General features: G+C 42.7%; 1 protein-coding gene across 9 annotated transcripts in view; it reads right to left on the reverse strand.

Moving 5' to 3' along the window:
• dgkh (diacylglycerol kinase, eta) overlaps positions 1-19,447 on the reverse strand; it is a 566,607-nt gene that overhangs the window by 23,534 nt on the left and 523,626 nt on the right. Inside the window, exon 29 of one of the 9 annotated variants that reach the window (XM_043694448.1) lies at positions 4,824-5,282. The exons of 7 other annotated variants lie outside the window; for them this stretch is intronic. In XM_043694448.1, the coding sequence (XP_043550383.1) occupies positions 5,248-5,282 (35 nt within the window). In that variant the 3' untranslated portion in view covers positions 4,824-5,247. Of the gene's footprint in view, positions 1-4,823; positions 5,283-16,376; positions 16,695-19,447 lie in introns of those variants that run through there. One more of the 9 variants, XM_043694445.1, reaches the window with a different exon arrangement.

Below are 19,447 nucleotides of genomic sequence, written 5' to 3' on the forward strand. Positions count from 1 at the left end.
GTACAGAACATTCATGAGACCACACTTGAACTACTGTGCACAGTTCTATGTTCCTTCCCAAGGAAGGATAGAGTTGCACCAGAAGTAGTTCACAGAAGAACCACCAGGCTGATTCCTGGGATGAAAGTTTATCTTTAGAGGAATGGAGGAGGAGGCTGGGCCTATACTTACTGGAGTTTAGAAGAACGAGAGGTGTTCTTACTGAAACATAGAAGATTCTGATGGAACTTGACAGAATAGATTCTGGGAAGACGTTCTAGATTCCAAAAAAACTGAAAAAAATTGCTCATGCTGGAAATCTGAAACAAAACCAGAAATTGCTGGAAAATCTCAGCAGTATGATGGGAAACAATGAGGCCCAATTTCAAAATAAAGGAGCTCTCATTTAAGATCGAGATGAAGAATGATTTCTTTTTTCAGAGGGTTGCTCACCTGTAGGATTTTCTTCCCCAGACAGCAGTAGAGGCTAGGTATATTCGCGGTTGAGTTAGATAGTTGATTGAAAACGAACACAAGGGTTGTGGGGCATGGGTAGTAAAGCAGAACTGAGGCTACAATCAGATAAGTCACGATCGTATTAAATGGCAGAGAAGTGTTGAGGGGCCAAATTATCCATTCCTGTTACTTAGGAGCTGATGGAAAATACTCACTGGCAAGTTATTTTAAATAAAAATCAGCTCATCAAATCATTAATTTTCACTCATTTCTTGTAGTTCTTCTTTTAATTTGGATGTCAAGGCCACATAATAATTTGTACATTTCTAATCTGACCCATCTTAACTAGTCATGAATAATGCCTGGTTCTCTGCATCCCTCCTGGTAGTCCATCTTCAACAGCCACAAGGGAATGGCCACCTCTCAGGGTTTATTTCCAAGCATCTATATTGCGTAATTTTAAAAATTCATTCAGGTGATGCGGGCATGCTGGCCGGGCCAACATTTACCGCCTATCCCTAACTACCCTTAGGTCCATATCCCTTAATATCAATAATGTCTAGAAATCTATTGATCTTATGAATGAGTACAGTCAGGCAGAATGAGATGGTAAACACCTTTAACAATCTGTGTAAGAGCAGAAGGCAAAACTGAAAAAACAATAAATCGGTGAACGAATCCCAGAATGCCCAAGCAACAATTAATAGATTCTGCAGTTATGACTTCATTGTATATTTGTACAGGAACTGCCCCCAAAGCAAACATCCAGGCTCTGCAAAATCATACATGATAAAATAAATTTCAAGGAACAGAATAAAGAAAATGATGAATCTGAACAAATTATACAAGCTACAAGGGGTTTTACTCATGTGATATTTGTTTTGAGTAGTCTTTTAACTATGCAGTGCTGGGCAGTGCATGCATTTTGATAGGATGTGATACATAATGGTTAAGATATTATTTTCATTTGCTAAACAGTGATGATCACTGCACAGTTAAAGATTTGCTATCAGGTTTTTGATGATTTGGGATTATGTCTTACATTTAAGGTAAAACTAAGGGAACCACATGTGAAGTATTGTGAAGTCTGCAGGACTTCATGGTTTGACTGTCAAAGGTTGAAAGGAAATCAGATTGTTTGACTGGGAAGAAGATCTGAGGTATTCACACTTTGTAGACAATCACAGCAGTCTGTTGCTAACAATGAATGATGGGCTTATGAATCGCCAAAGTCTCTGAAAAGTATTGAAATCATTGGTTCACAAGTAGTTGTGTTTTAAAACATCTTTTTAGTCCCAAGCTAAAAAGAGCATCAAGCTCTCAAGAACAGCCAATCAGCTTTGCTACCTTCATGTCTCAGAATTATGTCAAAAAAGAGAAAGTTAAGAGCACTTTACCTGAGTGCAGGCAACATTCACAACAAGGTTGATGTCCTAAAGGCATTAATAGAGATAATGATCTCACTGCCACCATAGAAACATGGTTGCATGATGACCAGGACTGATAAGCATTAAATATCTTTAAATATTCAGTTAAGTGCATAAGTAAGGGAGAATCCCAGATCAGAAAAATAATATGCAGAATTTGTTTGAGTGGACCAGAAATAGCAAACAGCATCAGACATTGGTTAGAATGAAAACAGACATTTCTGGGAAAACTCTGCAGGTCTAGCAGCATCTGTGGAGAGAAAGCAGAGACAATGTTTCAGGTCCAGCTATCCTTCTTCAGAAGTCTGAGGTTCACCACCACCTAAATTCTGACAATGCAAGCCAGCGATGCCCACATCTCACTAGTGAATAACTAAGATCAAGTTTAACATGGATAACTGAGAGGTTATCCATTTTGGTCAGAGGAATACAAAGGCAACTTATTATCTAAGTGAAGAAAAACTTCAGAATAATTCAGTGAAGAGGAATCTGGGTGTCCTTGTGCATGAATCGCAAAAGAACCAGCACACAGGGAAACAGATAATAAGGCAGGCAAGTGGCTAAAGCCTGACTGATCAGTTGAATAGTTAGACTGCAACAGATTATAGCATTTAATTCAAATAGGTCAAAACTATGTTGAAACACCTCAAAGTAAAGAATATTTTTAGGGCAAGACAAAATCTTGCTAAAAGTTCCCATTCATAGGTAAATGTGAGGTATTGTCCTGTAGTTTGGAAAGTGAAGATAATAAAAAAACGTTTGTTAAACGCACTCTGGCTTAAGGAAGCGGAGGACGTTGGGTTTTTCGTTTCTTTTGAAATTTATTTTCTCATGGGTCATGGACATCACTGGCTGGCCAACATTTATTGCCCATCCCCAGCTGCCCCTTGAGAAGGTGGTGGTGAGCTGCCTTCTTGAACTGCTGCAGTCCACGTGCCATATGTTGAACCGCAATGCCCTTACAGAGGGATTTCCAAACTTTTGACCCAGCGACAGTGAAGAAATGGTGATATATTTCTAAGTCAGGGATGGTGAGTGGCTTAGAGGGGAACTTGCAGGTGGTGGTATTCCCATAAACTTGGTGGCCATGTCCTTCTAGATGGAAGTGATCGTGGGTTTGAAAGGTACTATCTAAGGATCTTTGCTGAATTTCTGCAGTGCATCTTGTAGATAGCACACACTGCTGCAACTGAGCATTGGTGCTGGGGGGGGGAGATGATGCTTGTGGATTTGGTGCCAAGCAAGCAACAAGCTTTGTCCTACATGGTGTCAAGGTTCTTGGCGCTGCACTCATCCAGGCAAGCGGGGAGTATTCCATCACATTCCTGACTTGTGCCTTGTAAATGATGGACAGATTCTGGGGAATCAGGAGATGAGTTACTTGCCGCAGTATTTCTAGTCTCAGATCTCCCTGTAGCCACTGTGGGTATGTGGCAAGTTCAGTTCGGTTTGTGTGAAACACTTTACAAGGTATTCCATTTAATGTACACATGGAGACTCCACAAAAACTGAGAGAGAGAAAATGTTCTGGACAGGCATTCTTGGCTTGAAACAGAAGCTGGAGAGAAAAGAAATACCTCACATAAAAGGAGTGAATGCGAGCCGTCAACTCTCGTTCACCAAAAGAAACGGTTATGTGCTCCAGAGGAGGGGCGTCCTCCAGAAATGTTTTCTTCCAAATTTGGAACCGTTTGATTTTTTTGTCAATTTATGGTTTTCTATATAAAATCTGTTACTGACACTTAGAGTAGGGAATCTATTAACTGTATGATAAGTGAATGTCTACTCATATTTGGATGGTATTAACTGCGACATGGTGGTTCAGTGGTCAGCAGTGCTGCCTCACAGTGCCAGGGACCTGGGTTTGATTCCACCCGCAGGTGACTGTGTGTGTGCACATGTCCGTATGGGTTTCCTCTGGGTGCTCTGGTTTCCTCTCACAGTTCAAAGATGTGCAGGTCAGGTGGATTGGCCACGGGCAATGCATGGTTACAAGGTGGGATACTCAATGTGTACTAGATGGGCCAAATGGCTTGCTTCCATCATATGAACTACAAATTTACTAGTGTTCCTTGATTAGTGAACAGGAATAAATTGAAGCTGTGGCCCTAAGGTTCGGAGTTGCGTGTTTGTATTGCATATAGAACATAGAACATAGAACAATACAGCACAGAACAGGCCCTTCGGCCCACGATGTTGTGCCGAACTTCTAACCTAGATTAAGTACCCATCCATGTACCTATCCAAATGCCGCTTAAAGGTCGCCAATGATTCCGACTCTACCACTCCCACAGGCAGCGCATTCCATGCCCCCACCACTCTCTGGGTAAAGAACCCACCCCGACATCTCCCCTATACCTTCCACCCTTCACCTTAAATTTATGTCCCGAACACATATGTTTATAAATAAAAGCTGATAGTGTAAAGATTAGGTAGCGATGACAGGAGGCTCAAGAGCTATGAGCTTCCTTCCCAAAATGATCTCCTGACTTTTGCACAGATCAGAACTGTGGAAGAAGAAACAGGGACTGACAGAATTCTACAGGCTCCTGGTCTTGGTTTATAGATGTGGGACCTATAAAATTCCCAGGTCCTGTGGTCCAGGAACAGTGTTTTACAATATTACGGGATGGGAGGGATGTCAATCTAGGGCAATGACAGCCTGTTCACCTATGTTGCAACAGTGTCCTGAAATGAGCTGGAGTCTGGAATTAGCTGGGATTAACAGCTAGCTTCAGTAAGGGTGACCATGACAACTATTATTGATTGCTGTAAATACCCAATTGGCTCACTTACGTCCTTTCAGGAAGGAAAACTGACATATTTACATGGTCTGGCCTACATGTGATTCCAGACACCCAACAATATGTTTTTTTTTAAACTGAGCTCTGAAATGGCTCACTCACTTCAATGGCTATTAGGGATGGGCAATGGGCAACAAATGCTGAGCTTGCTAGTGATACACAAGACCCAATGAACATCAGCATTGTGGGGCAAGTATTTGGAAAGCAGAGTGATCTGCCCAAGAAACAAAAACTCTTTTTAAATAAATTGGGTCGAGAAAACATTTAAATTGACATTTTTAAATACCAACAATAAAGCACAAAACGTCCTTGACAAACATAAGTTATGTAAATAAAAATTGCGCATATATTCCATACCAGCAAACATAGTTTTGGTGTTAAAACTTACCACATTAAATATTCAAAGATTCATGCTTTAATTATTTCCCTGTGAACAGCAGGGTATGACAATGAAAGAATTTCAGATTATGTGGTTATGGTCTCTGTCCAAAGGCAGGATAAAGTGTTTTTGTTGATTGGTTGTGGAAACAATTATTCTTTTTTGGATTCTCAGTAGAAACAAAAATATATCCAAATTCTGATCAACCTCTGTCTTTTCCTAAGCTTGCTCTACAATCTGAAATAAAAATTAAACATTCAGGGTCCTGTGAAACTTAATTCCCAAAATTATTCTGGTGCTAATTCAAAGGTAAAACAGGCCCTTTCATACCTCACTGATTGGCACATGTGGTTATGCAGCAGCATTCAATCTTATAAGACCATGGTTTGTGCTGTGGTTGTCAACTTTGTGTTAAACTTCAAAAGGATTTGATAGAACAGACACGGAGATTGTTGCTGCTTGGTGAGGAATCTAAAACACAGGGGTGCAGTCTCAGGACAAGGGGACTGAGATGGGGAGAAATTTCTGCATTGAATATATTGTCAATCGATAGAATTTTTACATAAATTTTTATCCAAATGGATGCTTCATTGTTGGAACATATTTAAGGTTGAGATACACAGAATGTTAGTTTCTCAGGGAATTAATGGATGCAGACAGCCGGCAGGAAAGTGAAGGTGTAGCTACGTTCAGCCATGATCACTTTTTTTATTTATTTGTGGGACTTTGGCGTCACTGGTTGGCCAGCATTGATAGTCCATCCCTACTTGCCCTTGAGAAGGTGATGGTGAGCTGCCTTTTTGAATCGCTGCAGTCCACTTGCTGTGGGTTGACCCACAATGCCGGTACGGAGGGAATTCCAGGATTTTAACCCAATGACTGTGAAGCAACTGCAGTATATTTCCAAGTGCGGATGGTGAGTGGTTTGGAGGGGAACTTGCCAGTGGTGGTGTTCCCAAGTACCTGCTGCCCTTGTCCTTATCGATGGAAGTGGTCGCGGGTTTGGAAGGTGCTGTTTAAGGATCTTTTGTGGATTTCTGTAGTGCATCTTGTAGATAGTACACACTGCTGCCACTGAGCACCAGTGGTGGAGGGATTGAATGTTTGTGGATGTGGTGCCAATCAAGTGGGTTGCTTTGTCCTGGATGGTGTCAAGCTTCCCGAGCGTTGTTGGAACTGTACCCATCCAGGCAAGTGGGGAATATTTCATCACACTCCTGACTTCTGCCTTGTAGATGGTAGATAGGTTTTGAGGTGTCACGAAGTGAGTTACTCGCTGCAGTACCTCTAGTCTCTGACGTGTTTATGTGGTGAGTCCAGTTGAGTTTCTGGTCAGTGGTAACCCAAAGATGTTGACAGTGAGGGATTCGGTGATTGTAATATAGTTGAACGTCAAGGGGTAGTGGTTAGAGTGTCTCTTATTGGTGATGGTCATTTTCTGGCATTTGTGTGGCGTGAATGTTACTTGCCACTTGTTGGCCCAAGCCTGGATATTGTCCAGATCTTGTTGCATTTGGGCATGGACTGCTTCAGTATCTGAGGAGTTGCGAATGGTGCTGAACACTGTAATCATTAGCAAACATCCCCACTTCTGACCTTCTGACAGAGGCAAGGTCATTGATGAAGCAGCTGAAGATTGTTGGGCCTAGGACACTACCCTGAGGGACTCCTGCAGAGATGCCCTGGAGCTGAGATGACTTCACAACCACAACCTTCTTCCTTTGTGCCAAGTATGACTAACCAGCGGAGTGTTTGCCCCTGCTACCCATTGATTATAGTTTTGCCAGGGCTCCTTAATGCCACACTAGGTTGAATGCGGCCTTGATGTCAAGGGCTGTCACTCTCACCTTCCCTCTGGAATTCAGCTCTTTTGTCCATGTTTGAACCAAGACTGTAATGAGACCAGGAGCTGAGTGACCCTGGTGGAACCCAATCTGGGCGTCACTGAAGAGGTTGTTGCTGTGCAGCTGCTGCTTGCTAGCACTGTTGATGGTCCCTTCCATCACTTTACTGATGATGGAGAGTAGACTGACTGGGCTGGATTTGTCCTGCGTTTTGTGTACAGGACAGACCTGGGCAATCTTCCACATTGTCGGGTAGATGCCAGTGTTTTAACTGTACTGGAAGATCTTGGCTAGGGGAGTGGAAAGTTCTGGAGCACATGGATTCAGTACTATTGCGGAATGTTATCAGGGCCCATTGCCTCGGATTGTTGCAAATGCATCAGCCTTATCTTTTGCCCTGATGTGCTAGGCTCCTCCATCATTGAGGATGGGCATATTTGTGCAGCCTCCTCCAGTGAGTTGTTTAATTGTCCACCACCATTCACAACTGGATATGGAAGGCCTGCAGAGCTTAGATCTGATCCGTTGGTTGTGGGACCGCTTAGCTGTATCACTGGCACGCAAGTAATCCTGTTTGGTAGCTTCACCAGGTTGACACGTCATTTTTAGGTATGGTTGATGTTGCTCTTGGCATGCCCTCTTGCACTCTCCCCAGGGTTGATCCCCTGGCTTGATGGTAATGGCTGAGTGGGGGATATGCCAGGCCATGGGGTTGTAGATTGAGCCGGAGTACAGTTCTGCTGCTGTTGATGGCCCACAGCACCTCATGGATGTCCAGTCTTAAGCTGCTGGATCGGTTCGAAGTCTGTCCCATTTAGCACGGTGATAGTGCCACACAACACGATCGAGGTTATTCTCAATGTGAAGGCGGGACTTGGTCTCCACAAGGACAGTGCAGTGGGCACTTTTACCAATACAGTCATGGAGAGGTGCTTCTGCACCCAGCAGATTAATAAGGATGAGGTTAAGTATGTTTTTCCCTCTTGTTGGTTCCCTCACCACCTGCTGCAGACCCAGTCGAGCAGTTACAGAGGAACCTCCATTATGTGAAGGACTCGAATGGGGAATATTTCGTTTGGTTAATCGAATTCCAGTTAATCAAATGCTGGATAACATAGTTCAGCTGAGCAGTGGGACCTTCTGATCTTGCCAGATTATCTGATATTCGGATAATCAAATGACGAACAGTGGAGTATCCTCTGTATATCCTGTAGAACGCGACCAGCTCGATCAGTAACGCTGCTGCCAAGCCCCTCTTGGTTGTGGATATTGAAATCCCCCACCCAGAGTACATTTTATGCCCTTGCCACCCTCAGTGCTTCCTCCAAGTGTTGTTCAACTGATTTATCAGTTGAAGGAGGGCAGTATGTGGTAACCAATAAGGCGTTTCCTTGCCCATGTTTAACCTGAAGTCATAAGACTTCAGGAGGTCTGGAGTCGATGTCAAGGACTCTAAGGGCAACTCCCTCCCAACTGTATACCACTGTGTCGTCACCTCTGCTGGGTATGTCCTGCTGGTGGGATAGGGCATATACAAGGATGGTAATGGTGGTGTTTTGAGTGTTATCTGTAAGGTATGATTCCGTAAGAATGCCCAAGTCAGATTGTTGCTTGACTAATCTATGAGACAGCTCTCCCAATTTTGGCACCAGCCCCCAGATGTTGGTAACGAGGACTTTGCATGGTCAACACGGCTGTTTGTGTTTTTGCCATTGTCTTTTCCGGTTCCAAGGTCGATGCCAGGTATCATTTCTTTGTTGTGATTTTGTAGCAACTGATACAACTGAGTGGCTTGCTACGCCATTTCAGGGAGCAGTTGAGAGTCAACCACATTGCTGTGGGTCTGGAGTCACATGTAGGCCAGACCAGGCAAGATGGCAGATTTCCTTCCCTTAAGGACATTAGTAAACCAGATGGGTTTTTCTGACAATTGACAATGGTTTCATGGTCATCAGTCAGATTTTTTTTCCTAATTGAATTCAAAATCCACCATCTGCCCTGGTGGGATTCAAATCCAGGTCCCCAGAACACTACCTGGGTCTCTGGATTAACAGTCGAGTGATAATACGACTAGGCCATCGCTTTCCCATTCACATCGTCTTGAACAGGCATGATAGACTGAATGGGCTAACTCTCGCTCTTCATTCTTACCCATTCTTAGGAACCCGACTCTGGCTTGGCCATCTTTGCTACATTTGCTGTCAAGGAAGACAGTGGACACACGATTAAAAACAGGAAGTGCTGGAGAAACGCAGCAGGTCTGACAGCATTTGTGGAAAGAGAAACAGACTGAATGTGTCCAATCCAATATTGTCTCTTCTTTGGAACTGATTCTTGACAGCTAGTCAGTCTTTATTCTTTTGAATATTTTGGAAAATGAGAAAAATATTCTCTTTAAAAACCATTATCTCATGGGTTTTGCCCTGGGAGGCAGGCTACAGTATCCTGGAAATTCATCTTTAATTCTTAAAGTCTTCAGTGCAATCCTGGAGGATTTGCAACATAATCTCATACTGTACTGAAATTCATATGAAAATAATGAACAATAATGATCAATGGCTTATCAATAATGATACAATTTAAAGGGAATAATCATTTCAAACAGGGGCTAATAAATGAAGTTCCTCTGTGCCAGTTGCTAAGAAGGTAAGAAATTATATTAACTCTATTTGGTACATCATTAAATGGTTTCCTCACTGTTGTCAATATGGATGGAAGGGATCAACTAAAAACCGTCCAAGGGTCTGTTTGCTTCCTTTCCAAGTTCAACATTTATGTATCATTGCCAAGTAGTTGAAAAGGGTACAGCAATTGTGAAAGGTTCAGCTTGTGGGTTCAAAGATTCACTCAGCACGGAAAAGGCCCTTCAGCCCATTCAGTGTGCACCAACATAACTACCACGGAGAGTTTACTGATCCGAATTTCCTGCACTTGACCCATATCCTTGAATGTTATCATATTTGAAGTACTCATCCAAATATTGTTATGAAAGTTGTAAAGTTCTCAGCCTCTACGACCTTCCCAGGCAAATCAGTCCAAAGTCCCACCACCCATTGAGTGGAAAAGGTTTGTCCCAGACCTCTTCCAATTAATGGTCAAGGTGCTGGTCTGCCAAAAAGGAATGACCACAGTGTCGGCTACTAACGGTACTGAAACATATAGCCGACATGAACCAGCACAAAGCTTGGAATGGCGTGCCTCTAAGAGCCCAATCACTGGATTCATTTTGTTTTTGAACCTGTGGCTAAAATTATAAGCAAACTGAAGCTAGAGCTCAGTAAGTGTTCATCCACAAATCATGGTCGCAGATGGGAATGAGACGTACTCAGCAAAATTAGAGGATGTTTAAAATGGTCTGGATTACTGGAAGAAATTGCAAAAATAGAAAATAATGAAGTAAACTTGGCCATTAGGGCACTGAAGTCCATCAGCCAGTTACATTCATTCATAATGAAAGATTGATTTTAAACTATTTTTACTTGAACGAGTACATGCATTTTTTCCAGAGTGTGTTACTATTGGGTGTGTGAACTTTGTGTTATCAAGTTGGTTGTGAGGTTTATTTCACTCACCCTTCTATTTGTTTGATCTTATATCAATCGCAATTGGATAGGGTCCTGTAGGCTAGTGACAATAAATGCTTTTCAGAAACCTGCCTGAGCATAATCTGTGTTTGGAAGGAACATTCTACCAAATTGTTACTTGACCCAACTCCACAGAGAATTAAAACATTGGCAACGTAGGTTGGAGAGATGGAAGGTGTCAATGAAACGATTTGTGACGAACATGTGCTTACTAGACTCTAAGGCCTAGGTAATGATGCATTTATGATAAATTCTCAGTTGTGGTTGATATGGAAGAAGCTGAACTGATCGGACAAGATGAATATCGGGACATATCAACACTGCCTTGAAGAACCCTTGCTGCAGTATTATATCTAAGGTATAGATTGTGATTGTGGTTTCTATCCCCAGGAAATGGCTGAACTATCCTATCAAGATCAGGCATATCCAGTAAACCTGTTGATGACAACTATTGCTCAGATGGTTCACGGGTCTCCACAGCATCTAATTCCAGGAGTGTTGCTGCTCCAGGATGAAGTCTAAAAGGAATAAGTTTTCTTCTTTCATCTGTGAGGTAAGTGTGGTTTCACATAAATGCTCAGAATGGTGTAAGGCACAAGACAAACTCAAGGCACTGGATTTATTCATTTTCACAAAGCTACTAATCAAGTCCCTTTGTGCAGAAGCTGAAAGCCATCACATTTCACGGCTGAATCTTGGGCAACAGCCTGACATAGTCGCACTCACTGAATCATACCTCACAATATTTGAGACAGTACCATCAATATCCCGGAGTATGTTTTGTCCCACTGACAGGATGGACCCAGAAGAGTTGACGGCATGTATAAAGTCAGAAGGGAGTCCTCGATATTGTCTCCAGACCTCATGAAGTCTAATGACACCAGGTCAAGCATGGGTAAGGAATACTTCTGCTCATTACCTTTGGCTGATGAATCAATGTTCATGTTGAAAACCAACAAGCAACCAAAGGCACATAACATATTCTGAGTGAGGAACTTCAATGCCCATCACAAGCTCATTAAGTCCTGAAGGACACCTCTGTTAGACTGGGCAGCAGGCAGTGAGGGAACCAACAAGCAGAATAGTCGACCTTATCCTCACCAATCTACCTGTATCTGACAGTACTGGTAAAAGTGAATGCCACACAGTCATTGGGAAGGAATGATTTGGAGATGCCGGTGTTGGACTGGAGTGTACAAAGTTAAAAATGACACACCACCAGGTTATAGTCCAACAGGTTTAATTGGAAGCACACTAGCTTTCGGAGCGTCGCTCCTTCATCAGGTGGTAGTGGAGGGCTCAATCCTAACACACAGAATTTATAGCAAAAATTTACAGTGTGATGTAACTGAAATTATACATTGAAAAATTGATTGTCTGTTAAGCCTTTCCTCTGTTAGAATACAGTGATAGTTTCACCTCTTTTATGTGTAAATCACAAAACCTTTTTTTTTAAAAAGTTGCATTCTCGGGTTAGCTGTTAACAATGGTGATAGCTAGACAATATATTGAAGGTGTTGGCCCCCTGTGTTCTCTGACTATGACCTGATGTTTAGATTGATTCTAATCTAAAAAGTGAGATAACAGAGTTTTACATAAATCCATGCAGTTTTTGAGCTCAGATTTCTACATGAATGCATGCAGTTTTTGAGCAAAGTACACTGTAACCCTGCAAGTACAAATTCACCCCACAAAATACATTCAAATTCGATTCCACCATTTGTACCCTCATAATGGGCATACGACTCAGCATATGTAAATCAGGGAGTGAAAGGAAGAGAGGACCTTAGTAAAATGACAGTCAGGTGGCAAATGACACTAAGCAGACTGCTTGCTTAGGCAAACTAGGGTTTCATCCTTGGCTCTTAAAAAAGGTTGCTAATGAGGTAGTAGATACATTGGTATTAATTTTCTAAAATTCTCAAAAATCAGGAAGGGTTCCATTGGATAGGAAAGTAGCAAATACAATTTGTCTATTTAAGAAAGAAGGGAAGCAGAAAACAGGAAACTTCAGGGGAGTTGCTTTGATATCTGTAAAGGAGTGGATTAGAATCAATTACTTAAGAAATTGCCAAAGCTGAAGGTAATTGGGAAGAGTCAGGATGATTTTGTCAAAATGTTTAACCAATTTATTGGAGTTCTTTGAAGGCGCAACACATTGTGGAGTATAATGCAGGAAGTGTCAACAGCTGCAGAAATTTGAGCTCCAGGTTTCAGAGCTCAAGCTGTGGCTGGAGACACTGTGGCACATCCGCAAAGCTGAGAGTGATGTGGACAGCATGCTCAGTGATGCGGTTACACTGCAGCCTAGGGCCTAGAGGCAGGAAGGGAATGGGTGACTGCCAGGTAGTCCAAGAGAAACATACCGGTAGTGCAAGAGTGCTGTGGGGTTCCACTCGCCAAGTCAGTTTCTGATTTAGAAGCTAATCAGAGCACAGGTTGCTCAAGAGAGCCATATTTGTGTTGGCAGGAGCTGTACAGGAGAGGAGGAAGAAGAAAGGAGATGCGACAGGAAAATATTTAGTTAGGAGACAGGCATTTTTAAAATTTATTTCATTCACAGGATGAGGGTGTCGTTGTATGGGCCAGCATTTATTGCCCATTCCCAATTGCCCAGAGGGCAGTTAAGAATCAACCACATTACTGTGGTCGTCACATCGGTCAGACCAGGTAAGGATGGCAGTTTCCTTCCCTAAAAGGGCATTAGTGAACCAGATGGGTTTTTCCAACAATCAGCAATGGATTCATGGTCATCATTATATTTCTAATTCTAGATTTGTATTGAATTCAAATTCACCATCTGTCCTATGTACCCATAGCAATACCTGGGTTTCTGGATTAGCAATCCAGAGATAATACCAGAAGGCCCCTGCCTCCCCCTGTGGGGAATGTGACTGTAGATGTGCCTCCTGGATGGTGTGGGCTTCCCTAGTGCCAGGGTCCAGGATGTCACTAAGCAGCTGCAGGACATTCTTCTAGGAGAGGATGAACAGCCAGAGGTCGTGGTCCATGTTTGTACCAACGTAGGAAGGAGGATGTGGTTCTGCAATTTGAACTTAGGGTGTTCGTTAGAAAACTAGCAAGCAGGATCTCAAATGCAGAACTCTCCGGATTACTCCCAGTGCCACATGCAAGTGAGTACAGAAATGTTTTCATTCACTCATTGGAGGTGGGTGTCGCTGGCTGGGCCCAGCATTTATTGCCCATCCTTAGTTGCCCTGGAGAAGGTGGTGGTGAGCTGCCACATTGAACTGTATACCATGTGCTGTAAGTTAACCCACAATGCCCTTAGGGAGAGAATGCCAGGATTTTGAACCAGCTACAGTGAAGGAATGGCAATGTATATCCAAGTTGGGATAATGAGTGGCTTGGTGGGGATCTTGCTGGTTGTGGTGTTCCTGTGTGTCTGCTATCGTCGTCCTTCTAGAAGGAAGTGGTTATGTGCTTGGAAGGTGCTGTCTAAGCACCTGGCAAATTTCTGCAGTGCTTCTTATAGCTAGCAAACACTGCTGCTTTTCAGTATTGCTGGTGAAGGGAGTAGATGCTTATGGATGTGGTGCTAATCACTCAAGGATAAGACAGATATGGTGGAGTTTCTTGCGGTCTTAATAACATTGATAGGAAGGTTTTTAACCAACTTGGCAGGGGTGTGGGAACCAACAGAGAATAGTGGAGAAGAACAGCAAAGTTCATAAAATATTTGGGTGTTGGCACTAGCACAAGTTAATTGGTGAAGTCGGAGTAAAGAAGAGCAAAATGAATTCTAAATCAGGCACAATTATAACGCAATAACAGAGACCTGGCTCAAGGAAGGGCAAACCTGTAACTAGGGGGTGTCACAGGGATCAGTGCTGGGGCCACATTGTTTACTTTATACATTAATGACTAGATTAGAGTGGTGCTGGAAAAGCACAGAGTTCAGGCAGCATCCGAGGAGCAGGAAAATCGACGTTTCGGGCAAAAGCCCTTCATCAGGAATAGAGGCAGAGTGCCTGCAGGGTAGAGAGATAAATGAGAGGAGGGTGGGGGTGGGTTCAGACCTATCACCTTCATCCCCACCCCATTCACCCATTGTACTCTTTGCTACCTTCCCCCACCCTACTCTCTGACCTATCACCTCCATCCCCACCCCCACTCACCTATTGTACTCTATACTACTTTCTCCCCACCCCCACCCTCCTCTCATTTATCTCTCTACCCTGCAGGCACTCTGCCTCTAATCCTGATGACGGGCTTTGGCCTGAAATGTCGATTTTCCTGCTCCTCGGATGCTGCCTGAACTGCTGTGCTTTTCCAGTACCACTCTAATCTTGTGATAAGGACTTTACAAAGAGTCTGCAGAGAGATATGGACAGGATAGGTGAGTGGACAAAAGTTTGAAGATGGAATATAGTGAGAGAAAATGTGAAGTTATGTGCCATGACAAGAACAGAGGAGCTGAATATTATTTAAATGGAGAATGACTATAGAAAACTGTAGGTAAGAGGCATTTGGGATTACACATACATAAATCACAAAAGCTAGCATACAAGTTTGAAGGATAATAGAGAAGGCAAATAGAATATAAGCCATTACTTCAAAAGGAACGGTGCATAAAATTAGGGAGGCATTGCCAAAATTGTACAAGGCAGTAATCAGAAGACAGCAGGAATTCTAGGAACAATTTTGGGTCTCTTAGCTAAGGGAAGATACATGAGCAGAGAGGCCAGAGAAGGTTCCTGGATATGGAGGGGTTGGCTCATGAGGAGAGGTTGAATGAGTTGGGCCTGTGCTCACTGCATTTAAAAGCATGAGAGGCAACCTACTGAAACATACAAGATCCTAGGGGATTTGACAGGGTGGATATGGAGAGGTGGTCTCCCGTTGTGGATCAGTCTGGCACCAGCGGAATAATCTCAGAGTAAGGGGTGTTGAGGAATTTCTTCTCTGAGAGGATAGTGAGTCTGTCGAGGTTGGGTGATTAAGTATGTTCAAGGCTGAGATAGACATATTTTTGAATGGTAAGGGGAAAGAGAAGGAAAGTAGAGTTGAGGATTATCAGATCATCTATTCTGCTCCAATGTTTTATGGTCTTATGGACTGGCTATTAAATATTTGTGGGTATAAGATGTTCACAAAAAAAGGCAGGAAATGAGGAGTAGCCGAATTGGTTACAGACAGCTGGAGAAAGAGGATGCTTCAGAGGGTTCAAGGATGGAGTCAATTTGGGCTCAGCTACAGAATAAAAAGGGTGTAATTACATTGCTCGGTGTACTCTACAGAATATTAACTAAGGGGAAGGATGCAGAAGAATACATCTGTAGGAAATTTACACAACATTGCCAACACAGTCAAGAAGTTTTAATTGGGAACTTCAATTACCCATACATCTTGGGGTACAGGAGAAAAATTTCAGAGTTTGAGGTGACACAAAATGTGGAAGATTTGTAAACTTTGAGGACAATGCAAAATTCCAAAAGGATACAGACAAGTTGGTAGAGTGAGCAGCTAGGTGGCAGATGAGGTTCAATGTAAGGATGTGTTAGGTGATGTATTTTGGTGAGAAGGATATTGAGAGTCAACCCAAATTAGGGTGTACAAGTTTAAAGGGGGTATGGGAGCAGAGGGACCTGGGTATATTTATGCATGAAGATGGTAGGACAGGAGAAGAGAACAATTAAAACATATAGTACCCTCAGATTTATTAACAGGATATACAAAGCAAGGAGATGATGGGCACCACATTACAGAAGGGGATATGAACACTTGGGAGATAGTGCAGAAGCAAACTACAAGAATGATTCCAGAGAGGAGAAACTTTTGCTTTGAGGATAGATTAAAGAAGTTGGGACTATTTTCCTTGGAGAGAAGGCAGCTAAGAGGAAATCTGAAAGAGGCTATCAAAATCATGAGTGGATTGGATAGAATGGATAGGGAGAAACTGATGCTGCACATGAAAGGAACAAGAATGAGAGATTGTAGATTTGTTCTTGATTAGCAAAAGAAGCAAATGTGATGTGAGAGAAAATGTTTTTTTACAATGAGTAATGAGAGTCTGAAATGCACTGGCTGGAAATGTGGACACAGGTTCAATTGAGACATTCAATAGGATATTGGATGATTATTTGGATAAAAGTAATGAGCAAGGTGCAGGAAATTGGCACTAGGTAATGATGCTCATTTGAAGAGCTGCTGCAGACAAAGCGGGTGGAATAAAATAAAGATCTGCGGACACTGGAGATCTGAAACAAAAACAGAAATTGTGAAGAAACTTACCAGGTCTGTCAATACCTGTGGGAAGAAAGCAGAATTAATGTTTCGAGTCAGGTGACTTTTCATTTGATGTCTCTACTTTCTTCCCACGATACATCAAGTGATCTCCTTCTGGACAATGCCCCTTTTGTGATTCTATACATAAAGGAGATTCTGAGGACAGAATGGAAAATGAAAGCTCATGGTTTAGGGGGTAACATATTAAAACAGACAGTGATTGGTTGCCTCGCAGAAAACAGTGCATAGTAAATGCATCTTGGTCTGATGGGTAGGATTTGATGAGTGGAGTCCATAAGTGTCACAGAATCATATACTATAGTATAGGCCCTTTAGCCCATTGAGTCTGTACTACCAAAAATATACTACTATCTACAATAGTCTCACTTTCCTATATTAAGCCCAACCTCTTGAATATTATGATACTTCCGGTGATCATCCAAGTACTTTTTAAAGAATGTGAGGTTTCCCACCTCAACTACTCTTCCAGGCAGTGCATTCCAGACCCTCAACCCCTCCGGGTAAAAATATTGTTCCTTAAATACAGTAAAAACCTCCTGCCTTTCACTTTAAGATTATGACCCCTTCTTACTGACCCTTCGACGAAGGGGAACAACAGTTTTCTATCCACCTTGTCCATGTCCCTCAGAATCTTATCCGGTTCCCCCTCAGCTTCTCAACTCCAAAGAAAACAAGCCAACCTTATCCAGCCCCTCTTCATATCTGGAACACTCCATCCCAGGCAACATCTTGGTGAATCACCTCTGCACTCCCTCCAAAGCAATCACATCCTTCCTGTTGTGTGGTGACTAGAACTGCATACAGTACACCAACTGTGGCCTAACCAAAGTTCTAGACAGCTCCAATATAAGCTCCATGCTCTGATCATCTACGCCACAAATGAAGGTGGCAAGGTCCTGTATGCCTTATATTCAGTTAAACCATCCTGCCATGGATCTGTGGATAAGCACCCCAAGATTCCTTTGTTCCTTCATGCTTCCTGGTGTCTTCCCATTCATTGAATATAAGCCCTTTGGCCCATCCAGTCTGTCCCACCAAAAATATACATTTCTTATATTGTTTCATTTACCAAAGGGCATCACATTAATCAGGGTGAAGTTCCATCTGCCCATCCGACCAATCTATTTACATCTTCCTGAACCTAACACCTTCCTCCTCACTGTCAGTCAGGGTCTGCTCTGAAGCCTCAACCTTTTACAATGTACATCAATGACTTGGATGAGGAGAGCGAAGGCACGGTAACTAAATTCAAAGGTGACACCAAGATAGGCAAGAAAGTATGTTATGAAGAAGGTGCAAAGTAGTTACAGACAAATACAGATATGCTGAATGCCAGCAAAAATATTATGCAGGAAAACCTGACATTGTCCATTTTGGTCAGAAAAATAAAAAAGTATTACTTAAATGAAGAGCAGCTATGGAATTCTATGAGGCAGAGGATTGAGTCAAGAGTCATGAGTCAAGGAAAACTCAAATGTAGGTACAGCACTCAATCAAGAAGATTAACAGGATGTTATCCTTTCTGACAAGAAAGCTTGAACATAAACGTATTGCATTTCAGTAATAGGGGGCAATGGTGAGACCACAGCTTGAATACTGTGTGCTGTCTGATTCTCCTTATTCAAGGAAGGCTGTAAATGCACTGGAACACTTTTGAAGAGATTTACTTATGTCGATACCTAGAATAAAGAGGTTGTTCTACAATGAAAGACTGGACTGGCTGGACTTGTTTGCATTGGAGTTATAAGATATTGAGGAGGCTAGGCCGACATTCTCTTCAGTTTTGAAGAATGAGGGGTGATCTCACTCAAAAACACAGACTTCCTACAGTGACGGTAGATGCAGGAAGGATGTTTCCCCTGGTTGGTGGGGAGGATTCTAGAATCAGGGGATAGTCTGAGAATAGTAGGTCTTCGGAACATTGATTAAGAGAGGGATTTTAGGGTACAAGCCCGTAGCTCCCTGAAAGCGGCAACACAAGTGGTAAAGAAGGCTGCCTTCATCAGTTGGGGCACTGAGTATAAAAGTTGGCAAGTCATGTTGCAGCTTTGGTCAGGCCACATTTGGAGTACTGTGTACCCTATAGGGCCTGTACCTGTGTCACACTGTTCTACGTAATAAAGAGTGAGAACATTCAGGACTGGAATGAGAAGGAATTGATTCATTTTAAAAGCTGTGTGAAGAGAGATTGGTGAATCCTGATTATTATCTCTTTGAAAGACGAGGAAAGCCAGGATTGTTAGCTGTCACCCGTCCAATTCAGTACAATTTTATAAATTTGATTCCATCTGGAAGGACTGCGTAGGATGCCCTTCGCTGGCTTTTCTAAATGGTTCCTGTTGCTCACAGTGCACAGCCATGGAATATGCCAAAGGGCGCTTCCTAACAGCAATAGTGCAGTTTTTTTAAAAATAGAATCCCGACAGTGTGGAAACAGACCCTTTGGCTCAACTAGTCCACACCGAACCTCCGAAGAATAACCCACCCAGACCCATTCCCCTACCCTATTTATCCTATATTTACCCCTGGCTAATGCATCTAACACTATGGGCGATTTAGCATGGCCAATTCACCTAACCTGCACATCTTTGGATTGTGGGAGGAAACTGGAGCATCCAGAGGAAACCCATGTAGACATGGGGAGAATGTACAAACTCCACACAGTCGTTCAAGGCAGGAATCAAACCCGGGTCCCTGGAGCTGT

Source organism: Chiloscyllium plagiosum, chromosome 7 (assembly GCF_004010195.1).
Source record: "Chiloscyllium plagiosum isolate BGI_BamShark_2017 chromosome 7, ASM401019v2, whole genome shotgun sequence".
NCBI lineage: Eukaryota > Metazoa > Chordata > Chondrichthyes > Orectolobiformes > Hemiscylliidae > Chiloscyllium > Chiloscyllium plagiosum.